Source organism: Cnephaeus nilssonii (assembly GCF_951640355.1).
Source record: "Cnephaeus nilssonii genome assembly, chromosome: 16".
NCBI lineage: Eukaryota > Metazoa > Chordata > Mammalia > Chiroptera > Vespertilionidae > Cnephaeus > Cnephaeus nilssonii.
The window spans coordinates 39,186,520-39,204,855 of record NC_137087.1 but is presented as its reverse complement, the minus strand read 5'-3'; the positions used below and the strand labels follow the sequence as shown (position 1 = coordinate 39,204,855).

At 40.0% G+C, this 18,336-nt stretch overlaps 1 protein-coding gene across 1 annotated transcript; it reads right to left on the bottom strand.

Annotated features, from left to right (window-relative positions):
* Window positions 1–707: 707 nt before the first annotated feature.
* On the bottom strand, window positions 708–16,793 carry CEP55 (centrosomal protein 55). Its single transcript, XM_079793335.1, has 9 exons — window positions 16,481–16,793; window positions 15,766–15,950; window positions 13,690–13,959; window positions 11,024–11,095; window positions 7,344–7,494; window positions 5,825–6,138; window positions 4,709–4,780; window positions 3,610–3,735; window positions 708–2,039 (listed from the first exon to the last, which is right to left on the bottom strand). The coding sequence occupies exons 2-9, from the start codon at window positions 15,946–15,948 to the stop codon at window positions 1,839–1,841; spliced, it is 1,389 nt and encodes a 462-aa protein (XP_079649461.1). The 5' UTR covers window positions 15,949–15,950; window positions 16,481–16,793; the 3' UTR covers window positions 708–1,838.
* Window positions 16,794–18,336: the final 1,543 nt, after the last annotated feature.

Sequence of the window (18,336 nt, the reverse complement as noted above, 5' to 3'; positions counted from 1 at the left end):
TCATAGTTTTTTTTAAAAAACTATAGTCCAGCCCTCCAACAGTCTGAGGGACAGTGAACTGGCCCCCTGTTTAAAGTTTGAGGACCCCTGGTTTAAATAAATAAACTGCTCTATCCTACATATAAATTCATTATAGCACTTCCTATAGTGTATCATACTATCTCTTTAGATTTTGGTCTCTTCTACTAGAATGTATTTTATTATCACTGTGTCACTAATACCTAGCCCAGAGCCTTCTATACATAGTTGGCATTTAATAAATGTTTGGAGTTGAAATTAAAGATGTCAGAGGACTCCCATAGCAGGGGTCCATGGAACCAGGTGGAGGGATTTGAAAAGGCAGAACTATTCAGATAAGAGGGATGGAGGAGACCAGGTAGTGTGTTCTGTCATTTTTCTAACTCAGACTTCAGTTACGGTATCGCTTAAGTATATACTGCGTTTGGAGAATTCATAAAGGCTTCTGGCATGGTGGAAAGAAGATGGGTATTGCAGTTCACTTGGAGTTTGAGACCCAAGAGTGTCTTTTTTAAAAAAAAAAATGATTGTGGAGATTTTGCTTAACTTTTCTGAGCTTAATGTAGGTTTTGGTTCCATTGTACGCTCACCTTACTTTACACTGTATGTTAATCTGTAATCTCTCTGGTACTCCTCTCAGGGTAGAAATCTTAGAATATTTATATACATACATGCTAGACATATAAAAACTTATTAAATAATTTTATTTTTTTCTCCTTTATATTACTAACAGTGGCCCAGTGTTAAGCATTTTGGAAAACCCAAATAAAAAATTTTTTGGTTTACACAAACAAGTATAAAAATATATATCTGCTCATTACATTGCCAGCTTTAAGAGTGCCAAAAATAAGTAAATAAAATACCTGCAAATTAAAATGCGAGGGCTAGATGGTTTTGTTAAAATTCGTTTTAACAATTTTAGCTGACCAACATGTGCTAATGAAATTGAACTTAGTTATAGCTGCCCTGCCACTGTGGCTCAGTGGTTGAGCGTTGACCCATGCACCAAGAGGTCACCCGTTCGATTCCCAATCAGGGCACATGCCCAGGTTGCGGGATCGATCCCTGGTAGGGGCCATGCAGGAGGCAGCTAATTGATGTTTCTCTCCCATCAATGTTTCTCTCTCTCCCTTCTCCTCTCTCTCTCAAAATCAATAAAACATAATTAAAAACCAAACAAAAAAAACCCATAAAGTTAGAGCCAGTTAATATGACAGAAAATACTGTGTGTGTGGCTACTTAGAAATATTCCTTAAGCAGTATCTGCTTTGTGCTTAGAACATAGGTAGGTTTACAGTTTCAACAGCAAACAGCAATAAAGACTAAGAACATTCCAACTTGTCTAATAACCGCTCTATAATAGCAAGGGAAAAAAAAGAGAAAGTATCACCATCTTTTAACAATGGACTCAATTGTAGGTATATCAAGTGCTTAGATAAAAAGTGCTAAATAAGACAGATACTTGGTTAATTACCTTCGATTTTTAAAAACCCACAAACACAAAATATTTGCTTGCCTGTGTATAGATTTAATTCACAAATAATTACCTGAACTATCTTTTCTTCATCAAGTATTTTTTATCAGTGCAAAATGTTAGCCATCTCGGCAAACACTAAAGCCCAATATGAACCATCTCAGGTAGGTATCAGTGCCAAGGAAAATGCAAAGCAGCCCCCAAATACAGTAAAACACTGTATGCCAGAGTCTCAAGGGTAAATAGGCAGTTTCTTATAGAGGATATGAAATAAAGAATTCAAAATGTTCCTTCACTAACATAAGATACAGTATTGAATCTCTTGATAAAAAATAAAGAACTATTGCTACTGTGAACAGTATTCAACGTGGACGAGTAGATCTCGATGTTCAGTGACTGGATACTGGATATTGCACTTGGGACATTCCACCAGGCTCTCGTTCAGTGCAGCTGTGGGACTTTTTGGTGAGGCAACTTTTACTCTGTTTTCAGTCTCTCCTTGGAAAGTGACTAATGGCTCTGTGAAGGCAAATTCAGGAAGCTGCCTCTGAAAAATAAATGTCAAATGAATACCATTTGTACATAAGTTGTAACCGCTCCACAGATCCAACTGCTTCAGCCCTACAGACAGATTTTCTTTGGAATCTCTGCTCATCAGTATTGTGGTACTAACATATAAATTACCCGGGTGGTTGTAAATTACCCAGATTACCTAGGAAGTACTGGGGTTAGGTGTTTATATGGATAGGTTTTTAAAAAATGCTTAGAGCCGAATGTAAAGGTTGGCCTGTGTGTAAGGCTGACAAAATTTGCTAGTCTTATATAAGAGGAGCACTTCAGCAATAAAGAAGTGCATGGAATTAGGAGCAGCACAGAATGGATTTTAGCAGATCAAACAAGTTATACACAGAAATGACTAATTGTATAATACCTTTGAGACTTTCCTTTTCCATGTTTTCTGAGGAACTTAGGAAATGAGAATTTCACAGTAGTGTATCATGACAGACAGTAGGAATACAAAGAAAGTACAGGAAAATAATGGATTTTTTTGTATACCCTCTGGTTTCCTATATCTTGAGAAACAGTCATTAACAGAAATGAAAGATAAATTTCAAATATTATAAATGGTCAAAATCAGTAACATACTAAAGGATAGAGCCAAAAATATTTTTTCTTTTATTCGTAAAGAAGTTACAAGTGATTTTTAAAAAACATTTGTTTTTTTCTCTCTTGAAAACTGAGGAATTCTATTTGTAACATTTCTCCATCTGAAATACTCAGCAGTACTAGGATGATACGTAAAGTATGTGCTATGGGACACACACAAACACAGACACCAGCAGGTTTGGTCTAAAAGCCGATTAGTAACATGAAAATAGGTAAGTAAAAAACCATTTCCTCATAGAACCAATGTTATTTAAAAGGTTTTTCTTTTAAAAGATTGTGTGTTCCCAAAACAGTGATTACCAGAGGGAAAAGGGGGCGGAGGGAGGTTGAAGAGGGTAAAGGGGGATAAATAGTGATTGAAGGAGAATTACTTGGGGTGGTGAACACACAATACAACAATATATAGATGATGCAATACAGAATTGTACACCTGAGACCTATATAATTTTATTAAGCAATGTCACCCCAATAAAGTCACTAAAAAAAGTAAAAAAAGATTAGGTGTTCAGGGCAACCCACAAAATGTGCATAATTCAGTATGCTTAAAACAGTATTTTAACAGTAATAGTCCATTATCCCTGGAAACAGCATTTCTTTCTTTTTAAATAGAAAAACAAAATCCCCTCCTTTGCTCTTTTCCTTCTCCCAAGCCGGGTACTTTTGAGTGCCTCCAGAGTGACAGCCCAGGGTGAGTGGGGGATGGTCCTAGGCACCAGTAATGTAATGTTACCAAGAGGCACATAGGGTCCCTCTTTCTAGTGCTCTGAACTGATGCTCAAAGGTCACTTGCTTTAAATAAGTCAGGGGCTCTGCCTATTGATTTGAGAAACAGCTGTTCTTTAAGCAGTATCCTCCTAGTTTGGGAACTGGTTGATATATACTAGTAAATGGGAAGAGGGCAGAAAGAAAAAGAAGAAAATAAATTTTAAGTTGAACCATTCCAGACTCACCAAGGATTCCAGTTGTATTATTTGACTTCTTGCTTTCCGAAGCTCTTTAAGAATTACATGCAATTGATGCTGCACATTTTGACGGTCAAGTTTTTCATTTTCAAAGTCTAAAGTACATGCCTGAATCTGGAGAAATGCCCAAAACAAGATAGTTACAGCTGGTATAAACTGTCTAGTTCTTGACTGGATACTTGCATTTTTTAATTAGCACAAAAAGCAAACATTTGTTATACTATCAGACCAAGAATTCACCTGAGCACAGTGAGATGTGGAATCTAATCAACAAAATAATTTAATAAACAAAATAGAAACAGAAGCATGGATACATAAAACAGACTGACAGCTCTTAGAGGGGAGGGAGGGTGGGAGGCTGGCTGAAAAAAGGTGAAGGGATTAAGGAGGAAAAAATATATATATATGACACATAGACACAGACAACTGTATGGTGATAGCCAGAAGGACACAGAGGTGGGAGGAGGTGGAGGAGGGTAAAGGGGGAGGATAAATGGAGATGGAAAGAGACTTGACTTTGGGTGGGGAGCACATGATGCAGTGTGCAAATGATGTTTCATTGAGTTGTATCCTTGAAATCTGTATGGTATGATTAACCGATGTCACTCCAATAAATTCAATAATAAAACAAAATTAATTTTAAAAAAGAAGTTTATGGTTGAGGACTTGGTTGATCTAAGGAGCAAAGCCAATGCCTGAGGCATAGTATCTCCCCCCACCACTTTTTTTATGTATAAGGGGGAGAAGGGAAAGAGATGGCTGCTCCTGGTTTGGAATGTACTAAAAATCTCTGGTCCACATTCTGAGAATAAATGGTGTCTCTTTGAGTTCTGCTTGAAGTTATAAGGTAGCCCTATTAGGGAGATTCCATTAGGCTACAGTAGGAACTACAGAAGCCATTTGGAGAAGAATAAAATTAACCAAGGTGAACATCTACCTGTCAAGAAAATTCCCAGCCTCACTTCAGAGGATCTGCTTTAGCCTGACAACAGACTTTCAAATGGTCCTTCACAAAATAGTGTAAAGATGAGAAACGTTCCATTTTCTAATGGGTTACAATGAATTTAGAAACAACCCCAGTGAGTACCTGTTGTTCCAACAGAGCTACCCTCGTTTGTTCCTCTTGGTGCTTTAACAGAGACGTGTAAAGAAACTGGATCTGTAGGGTGTAAAGACAGACAGTGTTGCCACATCCAACCTTTTTGTCGCTTGACCTGGATGCATGAGCAGCTCACTAGCCTCACAGCTCTAACCAGAACACCACCTGCTCAGCTGAGTGAGTCACTCCAGCTGGCTGTTTGATGGCTATTCATGCCAGCAGCTGAGCAGTGCGACCCAGGCTAAGAGCTCTCTGAGGCACAGGCTGAAAGCTGATAACGGGCACAGAACTCTGATCCACTCCCCCTTAGCTTTTGGAGGATTTTTAAAGTTACTATTCCAGTGGTAGAAATCACTAGCAAAACTCTTTTACATTCTCTCAATTGACCCTCACAAAAGCCCTATGATACAAGAAGTATTTGACATGTGGTTAACCTGCAAGTCAGAGATGCTAGATGATTTGCCTAAGGCCACACACATCCTAGACTAGAGACCAGATATAAACTCCAAATACTGTTCTTTCCATTATTCCATGCTAAGCAAAATTTAGCTTAATGAGTTTCTGTCAAAGTAGCATTCAATTCCAGTAATCCAAACTCAGTACCTTCAACACCCTGGCATAAAGCTAGAGAATGAGAACACGGAACATGGCAATTAACACGTGAATTAACGAGCATGGTATCACAGTCAAGGCCTAGGGAGCAGCCTGATTCTCCTCTTGACATCTTTTGGCTTCTCACCATACTTGCCTCCTTCTTTCTCAGAGCCTTTGAAGTGTGTGAGTTCCTCTGGCTGGAGAGAATTCCCATCGTCACTCACCATGCTGGTTCCTTCTTGACATCAGGTCTTTGTCCAAATACTATCCCCTCTGTGAGGCCTCCACTGGCCCCCAATTTCTCTTTGGCATATTTCCCTATTTTCTTTTCTTTTCTTTTCTTTTCTTTTCTTTGTTTATGGTCTATTTCAATTCTAAATATGAATACCCACAAAGGGAACAGGAACTTTTGTTCCTTCCTGGTTCCCTAATGGCTAAAATAGTCCCTGCACTTAGTAATACGAGAAATTTGAATTATGAATCATGGACAACCTTACTGGTTAGGCTTACCTGAGATAAGAGCTCTTCAGATCTCTTCTTCTCTTCTTCAAGTTTTCTCCTCGCAATATCATTCTCTTCCTCGAGCCTTTGTATTTTTTCTGTTTTATGCCTATCATCTTCCAGATGTTGTACATCTGCCTTTCTTTGTGAACACAACAGTTTATTTAGATCATGAACTTCTTTTTGGGTTTCTTCATATTTTCTTTGAAATTCATGAAGTTCTAAATTCAACTGAGTTATGGTTTGTCGTTCAGCCTCAAGATCTTTTTTTGCTTTTGCCAAGAGATGGTAGTCATGTTTTTGCTTTTCTTCTTGAAGATAACCTATGACAGACACAGCAGGGAATAACTCACATTATAAAATATGTAATATTCCTGAAAAGATAAAGACAAACTCGTTTCTATAAATAAGATCACATTATTTCCTCACCTTACAAGATGAAGAGTCAAGAGATAGGGCTGATATTTGATTGGACAAAAATAGAAGTTCAGGTATGTTATTTGAAATGACAACACTAAAAACTAGAAGAACTAAAAAGTAGCAATATAACTGTTCTATGGAGAGGAAAAGTCACTAATGTCTAAAGAAGATAAATCAACAAATAGGGATACAAGCTAATTATAGGTGAGATAATCACCCAAATTAAAAAACAGAAATGTTAACAGTAGCTGCCCTGATAGAAGGAAACAGACAGGATGAGATGGGAAAGGTGGAGCAGGACCCTCCTGTACTATTAAATTATTTTAGCAAACCATTATTACTTTGGTAACACACACACCCCTATATTACCAAAGAAAAAAATTAGACTTAGCCAATAACTAAAATCCTACTTTCATGTGTAGTAACCTTGTCTCCTTAGGGATAAATAGCTTTGAATTATCTCCAGAGACATTCCTTTTATATTCTCTTTTTAGCATTAGCTTCATTTTTAAAAATTTCAAATATGGAGCTCCAAGATTATGAGCCTTGTCTACCGTTCTCTGTATAATTCAAGGCTTCTGGCTTGTTAGGGCTCTCAGGCATCTAATGAGTGCTTTGCATGGCGTTTCTCTTCTGTCCCTAGCTTGTCAACTGTAAAATGAGTAAGGACCTTTCTGCCCCACCTCTTAGGGTTCTTGTGAAACTCAACTGAGAGCTATGGTGAGATTCAAATGATTGTAGTATCACCTGCAAAATGTATTCTTTCTCCTGGGATTGATATGGTAATTGGTGACAAGGCTGGCTCTGGGAGGAATAAGGTTGGAGAAGGGCTTTGAAGGAGAGGAGGACATGCACACTGGAGAAAATACAGTGTGCCTTGGTGCTGCCAGATTTCCCCTTTGCCCTGTGTCTTATGCCCTCTTTTATCAGAAAACAATGGAAAATAAGACAGAATGGCCAAAATGGTATTTCTTCAAAACACCATTTTAATAAGACTTGCTCTTATTTTACTTTCTAACACATATCTATAAAAATCTAAATTTGAGGAATCTCTCCTTTGGGAAAATGCCGGACAGGCCTATTCCAAAAGAACATATTATACCAGTACCTTCTGATTCAGTCTTTTTTGTAGGCTGTGGGAGTGAATGAGCAGCTGTTTCCGATTTCTGTTCCAACTCATAGATCTTTGCTAAAAGTCCTTTCACGTAGACCTCTCGCTGCTGATCATACACAAGCCATTGCTGATTTTTCTCTAGAGCCTCAATGTGAAAAGATACAAAAATCAGTAATAAACATAATAATAATAAAATTAAAATTAAAAAGCAAAATCTTAAAATGGGAAGGGAACCCAAGTGATGTAGTCTTTTCCAGCACATAAAAATTCTTATGACTCACAGAGTAATTCCTTAGTTCCAAATGTATAAAAATAACTGCAAAACTGTCACTGGCCGACTGAAGATTTGAGATCTGGCTTCCTGGCATGACGGTTTGGCTCAAATAAATTCATACAAAAATTCTCTACAAGTTTGGATGTTTCTTATATCTACAAACCCTTTGTAATAAAGCTGTCATAACTGTTTCTATAATCTTACAAGTTCTTAATCTGTGCCCCTTGTGTCACAATTCCCCCCAGACCTGTTGTAAATTGTTGTTATCAGTGGTTGAAGTAGCAGCCAGGATGAGTAACTTCCTATCCTTCAGGGCTGCCAGAGGAGATGGCACAAAGTTCTTAAAAGAAGTCGCATGGTGGAGCCTCACTGAGGTAAAACACACACTGGCCTGTGTTTTCCCAGGTGCTCAGGCCTTTAGAGCCGCCCTGCGTTTGTCACAGGCGGACTGTGAAGGGAGGCTCCCTTCCCCACAAGCCGGCCTCGCACTCTAGAGGCTGAGACGGGTTAGTCCTGAGAAACACGGAAGTTTGATTATGCAGCAGGGCATCTTCTCTCAGGTAAGAATGTCTATTCTTTAAAGATACAGGCAGTTGAGCTGCAAGTCCAAAAAGGTCTGTATATTTGTATTGGGGGGACTGAGAGTGCAAAATGGGATAAGATATTAACAATGATAGAATTTGGTAAAGGGTTAATGGGTGTTTTATGTACCATTTTCATTCTTGTCACTTTGCTGTGAATTTGAATTTTTTCCAATAAAAGATTAAAAAATAATTATTTATCCTCTCTAAAGTCTATATTTTAAAATGAGATTTTTAAAAAATGAAGAGCAAGAAATCCCTATGGGAACTGCCTTTTAGCTCTTTAGTTTGATTTAGTGTGAAAGTTGCTGACATCATCAGACAGTGTTCACATCATGAACTTCATGGAATTATTTCAAAATGTTGGCTAGACCTACGTGGTAGCTGAGGATTCATACAACTAGGCCTTACGAAAGGTAAACATAGTTTTTTAGGGCTTCTTTTAGCTTAACAAACACTGATCTTAAAGTAGGTAGGCAAACTTCCATAGACGTTTTGCAGGAGCTTTGAGGAGGGGTATAGGACTAGAACTGCTGAGCTCTCAAAAGCTGAATAATGTTGAGTGTGTGTTGACTATGAGGAGTGAGATTTCTCTATTCCTGCTCCTGCTCCCTAAATCCTCCAACTACAGTTTTCCTCCTGCTCTGTAAGATCTGCAGATTCCAAAGTGACAAGCAGAGCTAAACTCCTCTTGCTTATCACAGGTAAATTAATGGTTCTCAAAGGATGGCCCTCAAACCACCAGCAGGCGCAGCAGCAACTGGAGCTAGTTGGAAATCCAGAATCTCAGGCTCTACCCCAGATCAAGATAATGAGAATCTGCATTTCATGACAGTCCCCTAGATTCATATGCACATTGGAGTCTGAGAAGCATTGCTCAGTCTAGCTCACCATCTGAAGGTGAGGTGGGTTAAATTTTACTCCATTTGTCTAAAATCCTTCCTAAGGTAAACAGAGCAGAGAAGAACAATGTAATTCTTAAATAATCTGGGGAGACAGAACAAAACAAAAAGATTGGATATAAGCATGTCACATTTTAAAGTCCATTTCATAAAAAGAATCATTATCTAAAAATAACTTTTGGCAGGGGAGGGTGGGCGGGAGGAAAGAGATCAACCAATAAACTTGTATGCATATATGCATAACACTATGTTTCTTCCTTATTTTAGTTACCTCTATGTAAATTACCTTGATAAGGGTACTACAGTACCCCACTATACAGACGCTCAACAGATTTAAATTCTTCTTTTGAAAATTAAACAGACTATAAGGTATACTTGCTAGATGAAATAAAACAGGAATCTTAAAAGCATACTTATATCAGGGTAGACATACCAGTAATATTTCTAGAATCTAAATGCCTACCTAGTGGCCTAATAACTAAATCAAGAATTTTATACTTTGTATATCTAATCTTAAAGCTTGAAAAAAAATACACTGAATAGTAGTAGTCCTGTGTCCTCAATTTGTTTAATTTCCAATGAAACCTACCAATCCATTTAAGACATAAGCTTAAAATGACTTCACTATATATATATATATATATATATATATATATATATATATATATACATACACACACACACTAGAGGCCCAGTGCATGATTGAATCATGCACGTGTAGGGTCCCCTACACGCTTTCGCTTTCGATCGCGGTGGAGCTGGGTGCCTGTCGCTGGTGCACCAGGCCTTTCAGAAGCCTCCGGCGCTGCGGAGGCTTCCGAAAGGCCTGGTGCCAGAGCAGACAGGCACCCAGCTCCCATGCTTTTGATGGTCCGCGGCGGGAAGTGAGCTCGCTGCCCCAGAGGCCCCTTCTGTTCCGCAGCACAGCCATGGCGCAGACGCTGAGCTCGCACCGCCACTGGCGACGCGAGCTCAGTGTCCTGCCGGCCCAATCGGCTACCCCGGCCACCCCGAGTCCCGCCCCCTGCGCCTCTCTCTGGCCCAATCGTGGGCGTAGCGGAGTGATGGTAATTTACATATTACCATTTTATTAGGTAGGATAGAAATAGAGGAATATGCAAATTAACCAGGACACCGTAATGGGTCGACCGGATAGGAGGAGGTTGCGCATGCAGTGTTGAGGGCGGGGCGGCAGGGGCCTCCGCGCACCTGCGCTGGGGGAGGGCTTAATCAGCAGTGGCCGGCCATGGCTGCTTCAAGGGCCAGGGAGGGAGGCAGGGTCGGACCAGCAGTGGCCGCAGCTGCTTCAAGGGCCAGAGAGCGAGGCAGGGCTGGACCGGCAGCGGCCGTGGCTGCTTCGGGGCCCAGGGAGTGAGGCAGGGCTGGACCAGTGACTCGAGGGTGGGCGGCACCGCGTGATTACGAATCACGCGCGGGGCTCCTAGTATTGAGAATAACCTTGTATCAAATTCTAGAGAAAAGAAGTAATGAGTATACAAGAATGTATTTTCCTTCTCAAACTATGAAAGCAAATCCTGGTTCTAATGGAAAAATTTCAAACTAGAGTATATCTTGCATGGATAAAAAAAAAAAAGAAAACTTTAAATTACATTATAACAACAAAATAGCTGGGCAAATTAGATTTAGGTAGAGGAGGGGTATTTACTGTTGAGGTATTTGGTAGTGATAGGTAATTTCTAGGACTTTCTAGCCTAACAAGACCATGATTAGAGGAACTGGCCCTGTTAAATACCTGGAAAGAGACTTAAAGGTAGTAACCTAGAGAGATGGAGAACCACTCAGTTCTCCACCTCAACAGATTTTTCACGGTATCAATGCTGTCAAATTCCATGAAATTTAAGAATAAGTGAATTAGTCCCTTTTAGCCACAACTTAACAAAAGGAAAAGGAACTTACATCTTTCAGCTGTATTTCCATTTCATGAATATTATTCATTGGTGAGGTAAAGCAGTGAACTGTAGTCTCAGTCTATAAATAAACCAGTATTAGTTAACATCATAAATGTAGTAATAGAAGCTTCCTCATTATACTTCACAGGGGCATCCCAAAATCCAGATCTTATACATGCTAGTGAATCTCATGCAGGGGAAGGGTACTTAAGATCTTCTCCCAGTATCCTAAGCGGATTGGAAACCTTGAGATTTCATATCTAATTGACTTCTGAGGACCTCTGGACCCCAGGATCACCAGAATAGCCCTTAGTGCATATGAGTAGCCTAGTGGTTTTCACCAAAAGGAGACAAAATAAAACTGGGCTATTTAAATTAAATCTGGAAAATAGTAAATTGTCAAAAGATAAAAGTTGATTTCTAGAATTATGTTTATATTAGAAACAGAATTATTATTAATTCACAGAGATTATATGGAACTCAAAACATAACTTGTCTTTTTTTTCTCTTCATTTTCTCATAAAGGAAAAAAAGAGGGGAAAGAGATTGTTAGGTACCCAGGCTAGCCAACATAAAAAGCTGTATTCCAGTCTTCACTTGTGTGAATGCTGGCAAGGAAGCTTGAAAAATTTTTTTCTCCAAAGGTGCTCTAGACACTCACCCTAATATAATATGTAGCCCTTTCTCGCTCTCAATTTGGTTCTTTAGGTGGAAACTATGACAGGGATATGTCACCAGACCCCTTTCCTTTCTGCCCTGGGCACACTGTAGATGAGTTTCCCAGCCTTCCCTGTGGTTAGTGAGGCCACAAGATTGAATCTGTCCAATGGAATGTAGACAGAAGTGATATATGCCAATATCATGCATGGCCCCAAACCCTCCCCCAATTCTTCACAGCTTCTCTCTAGTTCATCTATATATATCAAAGGCTAATATGCAAAGGGTCCCCTCAGGAGTTCGACTGGGAGACCAGGAGTTTGACTGCTCGCTATGACGTGTTCTGACCACCAGGGGGCAGCACGGAACAAAGGAAGGCCCCAGCCGGCAGCCAGAAGGCCCTGATTAGCCCTGATCGCCCGTCAGGCCTAGGGACCCTACCCGTGCATGAGTTTCGTGCACCGGGCCTCTAGTAGTTTTTTAAAAGGGGGATTTGATGGAAAACTCCACAATAAGGGACAGGAAAGGTGGGGAAAGAGAAGGAACCTAGATCTCTGAATGACTGTGTGGAGTAAAACTTCCTCCATTCCAACCTGCAATAGACTGTGACATGAGGTAAAAAGAAATATTTGTTGTAGAAGACTATAATATGGAGGTAGTTTGTTATAGCAATTACACATGCTGAATAATATAGAAATTAATAGTGGAGAGCCCACACAATTATAAGAATAAATTTTTTAAATGATCATTTCTACCAAAATTTGCATTTCTACCTTCAAAAGTAGAGAAACTAATTCTTTTTAAAAATATATATTTTTATTTCAGAGAGGAAGGGAGAGGGGGAGAGAGATAGAAACATCAATGATGAGAGAGAGAATCATTGATTGGCTACCTCCTGCATGCCCCCTACTGGGGAGGGAGCCTGTAACCCAGACATGTGCCCTTGACCAGAATCGAACCCGGGACCCTTAAGTCCGCAGGCCGATGCTCTATCCACTGAACCAAAACAGCTAGGGTGAGAAAGGCATTCTTAACCGAAGGAAAGGTTTTATCACCCACTTTGGATCTAACTGTAATGCTTCGTGAGTTTCAGTTCTGTGGAAATTCTCTAGAAAAACTTAACCTCTTCGAACTCATCTATAGAAACACTCAATTGCCCATCTATGAGAGTAGACATAAATGAATAGATCTGGTCACTCTACTCTAAAGGGTAGACAAGTACAGAGACCTTAACAACATGGAGACATTATATCTGAAAGCTACAGATTTTCTCCTATAGGTGGTATTAATAGCTGTAGTATTAGTATTATTCAGATGTTCAAATTTCCAAAAGAATCAAAGCCCTGATCAGTAAGAAACCATTTCTTGAGCACTTACTATATGCCAAGCAATATGCAACTTATGTAATTATTACATTTAGTCTCCAGCATTCTTTCCTGATTTTACTAAAGTGAAAATTGAGGTTTGGGAGAGAGGTTCGAATTCTAGCATTGTCTCTAAGACTAGAGAGGTTGAAGAATTTGTTCATAGTCATAGCTAGCCAGTGGCAGAACCAAGATCTGAACTTAGATCTGCCTACCTACAATCCTTGCTCTTTCTGCTACACTAGTGACTCTAAAACAATACAAGGGAAGGAAAAGCAAGCATAGTTAAGAAAAGCATATTTGATATTGTAACTTTATATCTCAAATATGAAAAATAACAAACAAAAATGAAGCCTATTGTGATGATACATACTACAGGAAAAAGAGCTCAATAAAGTTTTCTTCGCTGTCTTACACAGTGGATTCTGTATTCTGAATATTCCCTTGGGCAAAACAATGGTGTGGGGCGTGGAAGAAGCCATAAAAAACTAGAACTATTTTTGCTTATAGAGGGTTCCAGGCTACCAAAAAAAAGTAACCTATACTATACTGTTTCATCATTTGACAAGCATGTTTTAATGAACTCATTCTTTATAAGAATTACCAATTGTGTCAGAAAGAAAGAAAATCTGTTTAAAGAAATTATCAATACCTGTGATACATGAAATGGTTTGGTTTCAAGTTGAGCAAGTGTTGCAGGTGTAATAGACAACTGTTTTTTCAGTACATCTATCTCTTCAGACAAGGATTTCAACAGCTGTTCCTTCCTTTCGCCTTCCTTTGTTTTCTCTTCTAGCTGCTCAAGCAGTGCAGTAGTACTATATTTGGCTTTCAGCTGTTCTCTGAGTCGCTCTATTTCTTTGTCCTTCTCTGTGAGATGATAAGCATTCTTCTCCCTCTCAGCTTCAAGAATTTGAATTGTCTACATATAAACTAAGAAGAATCTTAGAGCAAAGCCAGGTCAAACTTGAAAGTAAATGATATACTACAACAAACATTTATGAAGTATTTATTACATATCAAGTCAGCATTATACTAGATACCAGAGCCAAGGTCTTATGCTCAGAGAGGTAAATCAATACATTAATGCAATATGGTAAGTGCTGCAGTTAAGATATATATAAAGTGGATGAGACATGGATAAAGTTTAAAAGAATGCAAAATGCCAATGTATGTAATGATATGATCTCAAAAGGAGAAACCAACTTTGTCAAGAGTGCGAGAGAAAGCTAAAGCAAAGCTGGCTTTCACATGAGTATCTGGTAATCATCCCTCCATCATATCAGTCCTAACAATCCAAGGCTAAAAGTTAGTCACCCATGCTCATTGATGAACATGAACTTGAAGCAACAGAACTTAAAAATTACAGAACTTTTACACCTGGGTACAAATGCATTCCGTAAGTTGCTTTTTGTTTAAAATGATTTGGTATCCAATCTATAAAGTGATCATGAAAGGAGTGTACAACATTTTCAAGGTCTTCAAAGATAAAGAAGGCATGGATGCTATCCTGCTCGGGCATAAGGGAGAAAGCACCAATAGAGATGATTGAAAAAGTTAAAAGAATGACTTTACATGCTAACCAAGTTAAAAACGTCATAAAACTAAAAACTTCATTGGGGGGGAAGGGGAAATATAAAATGGGGAAAACTGAGTTGGATGATTATGTGAAAATGATGAAGGATTTTAGTTAGCTACAAGCTTACGATAAAGCAGTAGTAGTATGCTAGTTACTAAAAAGACAATACAATTTTAGGTTTTCATGGGCACAGCATCCAGATCAGTGGCAATAATAGTACCATTTCAACCTGTGTTTGTCACTGTGTACAGTACGGGATACATGATTCAGAAGGAAAATGAACATGTCACCAAGTGTTCAGGAAAGTGGCAGGGTGATAAGAAGCCAGAAAAGCTGCAGAATATGGGACTGGTCTACAGAAAAGTAAGAGGAAGCAAGGTTTTCTTAAATATCTGAAAAGCTGTCAATTGGATTAAAAGCAGACTTGTTCTGTGTAGCTTTAATGGGCACAATTAGAACAAATGGGTAGAAGTTACAGGAAGTTTAGTTTTCATTGATTATAAAGGAACAGAGATTTGACACCAGAGCTTGTCAAGTGGAATGACAAAGATATCTCAGGGAAGCTGTCAGATTCCTTCACCAGATTGGAAAATAATCTCTATGTCTAGGAATTTGTGATAGATCATTTCTCAATGCTTGAATCAGTATTTATCTCAATATGTATTGTTAAAAATAATAAATCATTTGGTTTTATGATGTGTCTATAAAATAGAATTTAAATAAATCCAACCAGTTATTTTCTAACTTTAACAATAAAAGTACTATTACAAAATAAATTAAAATCAAATGAATGATTAAATTTTTAAATCTCTCCAGTTTTAATAAATTCCCAACGGCTTTACTGACTATGCCACAACAAACTGAAAATTAGGGAACCTGAAATATAGTTTAAAAGAATGCAAAATGCTAATGTATGTAATGATATGATCTCAAAAGAACCTGAAAACAAAGATTACTTGGAAAGCAGCCAATATACACAATAGGTTTCTAAATATTCATATTAATATCTGAACCACTTTAAAGTTAGACTTGATTTTTTACATTTAGTAAACTAACAGAAAAGCTAGGTTATATCATTATTGGGAAAACACTTTCTCATTTCCTCCCATAAAGCTTACTACAATTGAAAGGGTTTTTAAGGCCATTTACCTCCAAAAGTCTGTGTCTTTCTTGATCAGTCAGCTTTGCTCTTCCGCTTGTGATTTCATCCACTGATGTTTGTAAGGGTGCAGTTTTCCCCCTAAAATTTTCTAATGTGGTTTCTGATTTGGAGTTACTAGACTTTGATCGCCATTTACTTTTAATTAAATCTTTGGGACTTCTACAAGACATCTCTGAAATTGTAAAAATAAAAACAATTATATCTTTTAAGTCTGAGTTTTAAACGTCCAATCTCAGGTTTGAAAAGGTATAATAACCTACGTGCTAAGTAGAAGAACCTTTCTATTGAAAAGAAGTGATATGGCCAAACCACTAGGGACTGAACCTTGAATTATTTTTGTCACCCACAGTGCCCAAGAGCAGGTGCCAACAAAATACTCATGGATGGCCTGAAGCGATTTAAGACAAGCCGGACAGGTAACCAAAGAAACCTTTCAGCGCGGCCAAGTGCAAAGGCCTCGATTCCAGGCTACGTCAACTGCAAGTGGAGGTAACTCTTACAGAACCCTCACATAAGATAGCACCCGGGGAGGCACACAGGCAAGGGCAAACTGCAAAAAAGAGGCGCACTTTTTCTCTCTAAAATCAAGATGCTAGTAGAATAGACAAAAGTGATTATTAATCGGCAAAATGCTCAACGAAGCAAAGACCTCGGCCAAGTCACCTGGCCTCTGCGCCTGTCTGTCGGGATGGTAATACCCACCGAAAAGCTGAAAGGGGGGAGCCAAACACAACGGTCGAGAGGCGCCCAGCCGGTGCCAGGCACGAAGTAGACGGCCGGAAAGGGGGGCTCAAATCAGGCGGGCAGAGATTGAGTCCAAGCGGAGGTGAGCGCGCTCTGACCCCGCCTCCCTCGCGGTCCGGCCCTGCCCCGGGGCTGGGGGCCCTGGCCGCCCCTCGCCAACCTCCGCGGTCACCTCCCAGCAGCCTGCCCGCTCCCGAGGCGAAAAGCGGAGCTCGCGTTTGCCCAGTCACACCTCCGGTGCCAACGCCGCTTCCGGGAGTTTGAATCCCGCGGCTGCGGGGCGGGGCACGTCACTGCCGGCGGGGACGCGGCCCGCAGGAAGGAGGGGCGGTGGGGTCTCGGCTCCCCGATTGGCTGCAGCTTACCAGGGGCGGGGCTTGGAACCTGAAAGCGGAAGGAGGGTGGGGCCGGGCTAGGGGCGGGGTCAAGGATGGGAACGCCTCCTCCCGGCTCCGCCGCCTAGTTCTAAGGCTTTCTCTGGGTTTTTCTGAGGGCTCAGACCTCAGAGTCGGTGTTTCTTTGTAAGGAGCCGATTTGTGTTGATCCGCTTTGGGGATGAAGCAAATTCCTCTGCTCAGTGAGACAAACCCAGGGCCTGTGAACCGGAACTCACTCATTGTGTGTCCTTGGATTCCGCAAAGGAGCACAGCTTCCCAGTCTTCCCTTGGGCTGAGCCTTTATCCTGACAGGAGGCAGGGGTGGCGCAATGGGGAGTGAACTAGGTGGGCGAATTGACAGGCACGCCCAGGTTGAAAACTGAGATTGTGAGGCCTGGAGGAACCAATCAGGCCTTTGTTACAGATTGCTGCCCTCTGGCTTGAGATCCATCTATTGCCAAGTCTGGGTCGTGGTTAGCCGTTTTGAGAACTTGATTGCTAAAACGGAGAGGCCCAGAAAGTGTTTGGCAGGGCCTACTTTCAGACCAAACACACCAGAGATTTAAAACAATAGATAAAAGGATACAGTAGCAAAACATCCTAGGAAAGCAATCAGGCACACTAGTTAAATTCTAGATTAGGACTGAGTTTAGCTCCTGCCTCTAGTTATCTAGTAGTCCTGAATAAATTAACCTCTCTGATCTTCAGTTTTCTGATCTGTAAGATGATGCAAATAATATCAACCTCATAGGGTGGTTATGAGCATTGAATGAGAAAATCTATGTAAAGTGCTTGGCATTTTGTAAATGCTCAACTGATGTTAACCGTTATTACTCAAAAAGCAACGAACTCCTATGTTACTAAATAGAATGGATGAGAAACCATATAGAGAATTTTTAAGAATTTTATTATATGTAATGCAAGAAGATAAAGTTTGGTCCCTGCTTCCAAAGAGTTCACATTTCTGATGAAAAGGTGAAGAGAAGGATGTCTCATATCTGTTGGTTAGAAGTGTCAGATAGAATTGGAGTGGGAGGAAGTCGGGGCAACAGGTAAGTGAGGGTGTGAATGTTATTCATTGACCAGAGTTGATTCTGGTAAATTACATTCCATAGAAATTTACAAAGATTTTTAGAAAGACATGCACACAGAGAAATCACCCTGCTCAGCTTTGAGCCAAATGAGTAGAGAAGAGAGGGTGTGGTAGGGGCTGTGTGCAGAGGGGTGACACCGGCATCTGAGGGCCTTGTGCCTGGGCCTGCTGGGCCAGATACCCCAATTATACATCTGCTCCCCAGGTCCCTCTTTTCTGGCAGGAGCTCCCTCTGTGTGGGCAAAAAATGGACTCTATAATAAATCAAATAAATCCAGATTTAAATTTGGTAAGTAACCTCACAGGGTGATCTGATCATACATTCCTAACTGAGCAGGTCATGG